The following is an 8,428-nucleotide window of genomic DNA, read 5'->3' on the forward strand; positions in this document are numbered from 1 at the left end:
TACTTGTTCAAGGTTCCTGCTCTTACAAGTTGTTCTATTACTTTCTTCAATTGATAGCACTCCTCCGTGTCATGCCCATTCTCTTTGTGTAAGAGACAATACTTGTTAGGGTTTCGCTTTCTCGGTCCTACTAGCGTAGGTCGTGGCCAACGGAGTAGGTCACGATCTTGGATCCGTATGCGGATCCGGGACCTCGGTGGTGTTCAGTGGGGTGAACTCGGGCTTCTTACCCTCTCACTTCTCTCCGGGCGACGGTCGGTCCTCCCATATGGGCGGTTGCCCTTCTCTTGTTGATGCTTTATCCTCGACCTATTACTTTCTTTTGCGGTCATTAGGTGCTGACCTCTTGTTATCCTCGCGGCTTGGCCTCGATTATCTTCGCTCTAGCTTATAGTATCTCGCCATATTTGCAAACTCGTTGCACCGCTCCAGGAGCTCTTTCATAGTCCTAGTCTTATGACGTGCAGTCCTTGATCGTGCAGGTCCTTGATACCTCCCGCCAAGGTTGCATGCTCGGTTTGGTCGCCCAAGTCTCGAACCTCCGGGGACTTCCTTGGTGAACCTGCTAACATACTCCCGAGAGATTCCCTAGGTTTTGTACCATGTTCGTAGGTTGACGGTGGTCTTCTTCTGCTTGACACCGCTCCGAAGCGGGTGACGAATGCTCGTATAGCTCCGCGAATGAGCCTATAGATCTCGATCGTAGCCTGAAGAACCATGATGTGGCTACTCCTTGAGGGATGCAGTGGAATGCCCGACAGAGACCACGTCCGACCCACCATACAATGTCATCATGCCATTAAAATAGTTGATGTGGTCATTAGGGTCCGTGGTACCATTGTAGAGTTCAAAGGTAGGAAGTCGGAACTGGAAGGGACCGTGGTGACATGATCTCTCGCGAGAATGGGTATTGTCTAGGTATGGAATGTGTCTCGCCTTTGGTCTACTTCTTTAACCCTTCCAGCTTCTCATCTAGGTCGTGGAGTCTTTGATCGAGCTCCTCATCCCATGTCTCGTCCCTCACACTGGCAGACGCTCACTACAACCTAGTTCACACTCTCTCCGGGATGTCCCCTCCCACCTTGAGTGTTGGCGGGATGGTGAATGGTCACGCCCGTGATGAACCCGGGCCGCGAAGGTGAGGGGCTTTCTCTCTCTGTAGGTCCGGCCGTCGTGGTATGTGACCTTCTTCAAGTCGTCCGTCGAACACGGACCTCCGGACCGATCTCTCCGGGCTAGGTACCTCGCCTGGGTGTTGGTGTCCTCCCACACTCCGACCGTGGCGGGAGGTCTCTTATTCTCCTCGGGACACTGGGAAGGCTCCCCCGTTGTGGAATGGGGGTTGCCCGTCGCGTAAGTCTCTCTCGATCCCATGCCCCTAGGGGATGATCTCCTAGGGTTTGGCTCTTGTCGAGGTGCGAACTCTGTCCTTACTGACGGCGACGTCCTTCGGCTGTGAGACGTCACACGCTGTGTCAAGTATTCTCAAAAGAGTCATTGTTCATCGAGGATCTATCATTGCAGGTCGTTGATCTGACCCACAGTTGTTGGTGCATTGGGGTCTGGTATTACCTCCACCACCACATCGTCTGCCTCGTCATTGTTAGGCTTGTCGACCACAAACTGGTCATTAAGGGGGATCTCTTCCTCTAGAGGGACATGGTCCTGGTCATTGGCTCTGCGGCTAGAGCACTCTGGGGGTGGTGATCCATTCCTCGCCACGTTGTTGGTGGTGGTAGTCTTCCTTCGTGCCATTGAATGAATATGGAAGCGAGCTAGTAGATGTAATGGCTAGCATCGTTCCCACAGACGGCACCAATCTGTTGCATCAAGAAATCGTTGGGCGGTCCTGCGAGTGTCATCACCTGCAAAAGGACCAAGGGATCACCAGAGAGAACCGGTGTGGTTCCGGCCTAGGGCTCTCCGATGCCAAAGTTAGATCTCCTGAGCAAACAGATGAATACTGATTATTCAACATGAGTTCAGATGTCTCTTCTGAGGGTGGTGTACCTTTCCTTTTAAGTATGATGATATGGAGAGTCCTAGTTTGATGGCGAGTGTGCCGTTGAGTGGATAGAGGCCCCGGGTAGCAGGGGCTCTATCCTGATTGGCCATCTCCCGCGGGAGGGAGTGTCCTGGTGGTATCAAGATCCTTGGTGGATAGATACTCGCGTGTGGTGAAAACGTCATTGATGCTTGAATCCGTCTGGGTGACGTGACTTCTAAGCGGTGGCCCAGAGTCTTGGTGGTGGCATAAGTCTATAGTGACATGATTGGGTCATAGACAAGCGGCCTCGGTGTCCGTGTGCATCATGTCTGCATCCACGATGCCGTGCCTGGGTGTGAGACCGCGCCTAGGTGAGGCCGCTCCTGGGTGCAGGCCGCACCTGGGTGCTAGCCGCACCTGGGTGGGACCTCCGATTGGTTCTCCTTGGTTCTGGAGCGGGTCGGTTTGTGACATGTGGCGCCCACTGACTGGTTCGGTGAATCTTAGATGTATCACCTTCTTTTCAAATGAATTGCATTTCTTAGAATGTTAGGGGTATGAATGCCCCTACATGGAGGCATGGGATTAGAAAAGTGATTATGGATAATAATGCAAAATTAGCTATCCTTCTTGAGACTAAGGTGAAGACAGAGAATTGTGTGGATATCTTCGACCCTTTTATTCCAAATTGGAAGTACTATCATAATGGTGAAGATGGTTCTACAGCTCGCATTTGGGTGGGTTGGGATGCTGCAATTTTTAAAGTGGAGGAAATTCAAAAATCTAACCAATTCATGCATATGAGAGTGATTAAGTTGGGGTCCTCTATAACTTTTTTATGCACTGCTGTCTATGCTTCAAATTCTATGGAGGAAAGGAGGGAGCTTTGGAGGGATGTTACTGGTTTTGCTTCTACCATTTCTAGTCCTTGGATTGGTCTAGGGGACTTTAATATTATCCGGCAGCAAAGCGAAAAGCTTGGAGGTGATGTAGTCCATCAAGAGGCTGTAGATGAGTTTAATTCCTTTATTTTTGACACTGGTCTTATTGACTTGAAGTGGAAGGGAGAACTTTTACTTGGAATAATAGGCAAGGAGGCAGTCCTCGGGTTTCTGTAAGTTGGATAGGGCTTTGGTCAACTTGAATTGGTTGGATGGTCTCAGTGTCTCTGAAGCTACTTTCTTGCCCCCAGTGGCTTTTGGATCACTCTCCACTGTGGTTTCGATTCTTGATGGGGTTAACTTTGGCCCAAACCCTTCTGGTTCTTTGAGGCTTGGATTGGTAGAGAGGGGTTTGATGAAGTGGTAGCTAAGGGGTGGGACTACCCGTGAATATGAAGCTTAATCCTATTCTTCGGTTTGCTGTCCGCCTTAAAATGTCAAGGCAGATCTCAAGAAGTGGAATCAGGATAGCATTGGTGACGTTTTTCTTGCAGTAAAAATGCTTCTTCTGAATTAACTCGATCCAAACTAGCCTTACCGCTCATCCTAATGATCTCAGTTTGGTTCCCTTAGAAACAAGCAGCCAAGAAGAAATTATGGGAAGCCCTTATCATTGAGGAGAAGTTCTTGAAGGAGAAGTCAAGGGTTAAAAATATTCAGTTGGGTGATGGTAACAATAGCTTCTTCCATAAATCCATGGTGTGTAGGCAAAATAGGAATCACATTTTGGAGGAGCAGTAATGGAGAGAATGAGGTTATCAAGGAGCAAAATCTGATTAAAAGGGAGGCGGTGTCCTTTTACATGAACCTATTTGGTGCAAATGCCGATGATGCTGGATTTTTCCCCGAGTCTGTCCCTTTGCAACATGGCTTGGACCTTGCGCAACAAAACAACCTTATTGGGCAGGTTTCCAATAAGGAAATAAGAGAGGTGGTTTTTGCCATGAAAAATTCTAAAGCTCCAGGTCCGGATGGTTTTGGGGCTGCTTTCTTTAAGCATGCTTGGGAGGTTGTTGGAGAGGATCTCACCTTGGCTGTTAAATGGTTCTTTTTTTTTTTCTGATAAGTAAGATTTGTATTACTAAGAAAAGAAAAATGTACAAAGAAAGGCATCCTTTAAGAACCCAAAAACGGGGAAAAGGACCGTAAGCAAGATAGGACAGGCCCTATCAAACAGCAGGGAGAAAGAAAACCCCTAAGGCTACATCCTATAATAGGTTACCAGCTCCTTATCTTTCTTTATGAGAATGGTCAGCTCCGGAGGGAAAGACTCAGGCTCCCAATAGGTTCCAGAGGGCTCAGTAGGGAGGGAAGCCATGAAATCTGCGGGCTGGTTCTGTTCTCTCCAAACATGAACAAATTCTTTAGACCTCAGCAGCCTAAACTTAGAGAGGATCTTACTTTTCAAAGTAAGGATTTGCCAGGGCCCAGTGATCTGCCCATTCAAAATGTCGATGGCCAGCTTCAAATCCGACCTAACAGAAACATCATACAAGCCCTTCTCGATACAAAGGGAAATTCCTTTGTAAATAGCCTTAAGCTCCATGGACAGCACCGAAAGATCTTCCCCTAGACCAGCATAGGCAGCTATGGGGTCTCCATATCCATCACGAATGAGGTCCCCAAAGCTTGCTTTGTCATCTACAAGAGACCCATCACAATGGAGAGCAGCCATATTCGGATTAGGGGCAAACCAAGAGGAGGCCTTCGGAATTCGAGCAGCCCAATGAACTTGAAGACCCCATTTGAAAGCAATATGAAGGTTGGCAGTAGTAGGATCACCCACCAAAGAAATGGAAGATAATCTGCCAATAACATCCCCCTTTATAGCCCCTATGATTTGGTCCTTAGGTCTGATTTTGTTCCTGAAAATTCTGAAATTTCCCTCTGACCAGATATGCTTGATTGTGGCACAGAACGCAAGCTTGGTGACCAGCCCCAACTTCCCTGCTCTACCTGCGGCATATCAAACCGAGATGGATGCATCAATGACATTGCTTGGCATGGTTCCATCATGAAAGCAAAGCTCATAAATAATTTTCCAAATGTCGAAGAGAAGGGGCACCCAAAGAAAAGATGATTCCGGCTTTCGGCCCTTCAGCCAAAGAAAACTCACAATGATGAGGAGCTAGAATATGTCTATGAATGAGGTTGTCCCTTGTAGGGAGGGCATCCGAAAGGCATCTCCAAGCTATAAAGCAATGGGAATTAATATCCCTTTCAAACCAAACAGCTTCACTCCAACGTGCACGGCACCGTGTCCGGTTTAAACCGAAAATGAACATATGCCGAAATAGGTATCGATTCGAAGATCACGACCCTCAACATTGCATCTACACGTCTAATAAGAGATAAGGACACTTTTTAGAAAATCCCAAACCCGAAAAAGTACTAAAATGCCCCCAAATAACCCCGAACAACCCACCTGGTCTTGTTTAAACTGAAAATGAACATATGCCGAAATAGGTATCGATTCCAAGGTCACGACCCTCAACATCGTAACCACACGTCTAATAAGAGATAAGGACACTTTTTAGGAAATTCCAAGCCTAAAAAAGTACAGAAATGCCTCCAAATAACCCCAAACGACCCACCCGGTCTGGTTTAGACCGAAAATGAACATATGCCAAAATAGTTATCGATTCGAAGGTCACGACCCTCAACATCGCATCCACACGTCTTATAAGAGATAAGGATACTTTTTAGAGAATCCCAAATACAAAAAAGTACAAAAATGCCCCCAAATAACCCCAAACGTCACCTTATCTGGTTTAAACCGAAAATGAACATACGCCAAAATAGGCATCGATTCGATGGTCACGACCCTCAACATCGCATCCACACATATAATAAGAGATAAGGACACTTTTTAGAAAATACCTAACCCAAAAAAGTACACAAATGCGCCCAAATAACCCCAAAGGACCCACCCGGTCTGGTATAAATAAAAAATAAACATATGTCAAAATACGTATCGATTCAAAGGTCACGACCCTCAACATCGCATCCACACGTCTAATAAGAGATGAAGAATCATTTTAGAAAATCCCAAGCCCAAAAAAGTATAGAAATGCCCCCAAATAACCCCAAACGACCCACCCGGTTTGGTTTAAACTGAAATTGAACATATGCCGAAATAGGTATCGATTCGAAGGTCACGACCCTCAACATCGTAACCACATGTCTAATAAGAGATAAGGACACTTTTTAGAAAATACCAAGCCCAAAAAAGTACAGAAATGCCTCCAAATAACCCCAAATGACCCACCTGGTCTGGTTTAAACTGAAAATGAACATATGCCGAAATAGGCATCGATTTGAAGGCCATGACCCTCAACATCGCAACCACACGTCTAATAAGAGATAAGGACACTTTTTAGAGAATCCCAAACCCAAAAAAGTACAGAAATGCCCCCATATAACCCTAAACGCCACCCGGTCTGGTTTAAACCGAAAATGAACATACGCCAAAATTGGTATCGATTCGAAGGTCACGACCCTCAACATCGCATCCACACGTCTACTAAGAGATAAGGACACTTTTTATAGAATCCCAAACCCAAAAAAGTACAAAAATACCCCCCAAATAACCCCAAACGCCACCCGGTCTAGTTTAAACCGAAAATGAACATACGCCAGATTGGTATCGATTCAAAGGTCACGACCCCCAACATCGCATCCACACGTCTAATAAGAGATAAGGACACTTTTAAGAGAATCTAAAACCCAAAAAAGTACAGAAATGCCCCCAAATAACCCCAAAAGCCAACCGGTCTGGTTTAAACCGAAAAAGAACATACGTCGAAATAGGTATCAATTCGATGGTCACGACCCTCAACATCACATCCACACGTATAATTAGAGATAAGGACAGTTTTTAGAAAATACCTAACCCAAAAAAGTACAAAAATGCCCCCAAATAACCACAAACTACCCACCCGGTCTAGTTTAAACCGACAATGAACATATGTCGAAATAGCTATCGATTCGAAGGTCACGACCCTCAACATTGCATCCACATGTCTAATAAGAGATAAGGACACTTTTTAGAAAATTCCAAACCCAAAAAAGTACAAAAAGGCCCCCAAATAACCCCCAACGACCCACCAGGTTTGGTTTAAACTGAAAATGAACAAAGGCCGAAATAGGTATTGATTCGAAGGTCATATGTTGAAATACGTATCGATTCGAAGGTCGCGACCGTCAACATCGCATCCACACATCTAATAAGAGATAAAGACACTTTTTAGAAAAAACCAAGCCCAAAAAAGCAGAAATGCCTCGCAATAACCCCGAAAGACCCATCTGGTCTGGTTTAAACTGAAAATGAACATATGCCGAAACATCGCAACCACACGTCTAATAAGAGATAAGGATAATTTTTAGAAAATACCAAGCCCAAAAAAATATAGAAATGCCTCCAAATAACCCCAAATGGCCCACACGGTCAGGTTTAAACCAAAAATGAACATATGCCAAAATAGGTATTGATTCGAAGGTCACGACCCTCAACATCGCATCCACACGACTAATAAGAGATAAGGACACTTTTTAGAGAATCCCAAACCCAAAAAAGTATAGAAATGCCCCCAAATAACCCCAAACACCACCCGATCTGGTATAAACCGAAAATGAACATACGTCAAAATTGGTATCGATTCGAAGGTCACGACCATCAGCATCGCATCCACACATCTAATCAGAGATAAGGACACTTTTTAGAGAATCCCAAACCAAAAAAAGTACAGAAATGCTCCCAAATAACCCCAAACGCCACCCGATCAAGTTTAAACCGAAAATGAACATACACCAAAATTGGTAATGATTCGAAGGTCACGACCCTCAACATCGCATCCACATGTCTAATAAGAGATAAGGACACTTTTTAGAGAATCCCAAACCCAAAAAAGTATAGAAATGCCTCCAAATAACCCTAAAAGCCAACCGGTCTGGTTTGAACCAAAAATTAACATACGTCGAAATAGGTATCGATTCGATGGTCACGACCCTCAACATCACATCCACACGTATAATTAGAGATAAGGACAGTTTTTAGAAAATACCTAACCCAAAAAAGTATACAAATGCCCCCAAATAACCCCAAACGACCCAACCGGTCTGGTTTAAACAGACAATGAACAAATGTCGAAATAGGTATCGATTCGAATGTCACGACCCTCAACATTGCATCCACACGTCTAATAAGAGATAAGGACACTTTTTAGAAAATTCCAAACCCAAAAAAAGTACAAAAATGCCCCCAAATAACCCCAAACGACCCACCAGGTCTGGTTTAAACCGAAAATGAACATATGACAAAATAGGTATTGATTCGAAGGTTATATGTCGAATTACGTATCGATTCGAAGGTCGCAACCATAAACATCGCATCCACACATCTAACAAGAGATAAGGACACTTTTTAGAAAATCACTAGCCCAAAAAAGTACAAGAATGTCCCCAACCCACCTGGTCTGGTTTAATTTGAAAATGAACATAT

General features: G+C 45.0%; 1 protein-coding gene across 1 annotated transcript; it reads right to left on the reverse strand.

Moving 5' to 3' along the window:
* Window positions 1-3,308: 3,308 nt before the first annotated feature.
* On the reverse strand, window positions 3,309-4,603 carry LOC122647561. Its single transcript, XM_043840933.1, has 2 exons — window positions 4,151-4,603; window positions 3,309-3,356 (listed from the first exon to the last, which is right to left on the reverse strand). The coding sequence occupies exons 1-2, from the start codon at window positions 4,601-4,603 to the stop codon at window positions 3,309-3,311; spliced, it is 501 nt and encodes a 166-aa protein (XP_043696868.1).
* Between the last annotated feature and the right edge of the window lie 3,825 nt (window positions 4,604-8,428).

This window comes from Telopea speciosissima, unplaced genomic scaffold, assembly GCF_018873765.1.
Source record: "Telopea speciosissima isolate NSW1024214 ecotype Mountain lineage unplaced genomic scaffold, Tspe_v1 Tspe_v1.0073, whole genome shotgun sequence".
Classification (NCBI taxonomy): domain Eukaryota; kingdom Viridiplantae; phylum Streptophyta; class Magnoliopsida; order Proteales; family Proteaceae; genus Telopea; species Telopea speciosissima.

What these genes read in the sequence shown, in the direction of transcription:
- LOC122647561 (XM_043840933.1), bottom strand. Translation starts at nt 4,603, where the DNA reads ATGGCTGCTCTCCATTGTGATGGGTCTCTTGTAGATGACAAAGCAAGC. An exon ending in TAAAGAAAGATAAGGAGCTG is followed by an intron (nt 3,357 to 4,150) that starts GTAACCTATTAT and finishes TGACATTTTAAG; the next exon opens with GCGGACAGCAAACCGAAGAA.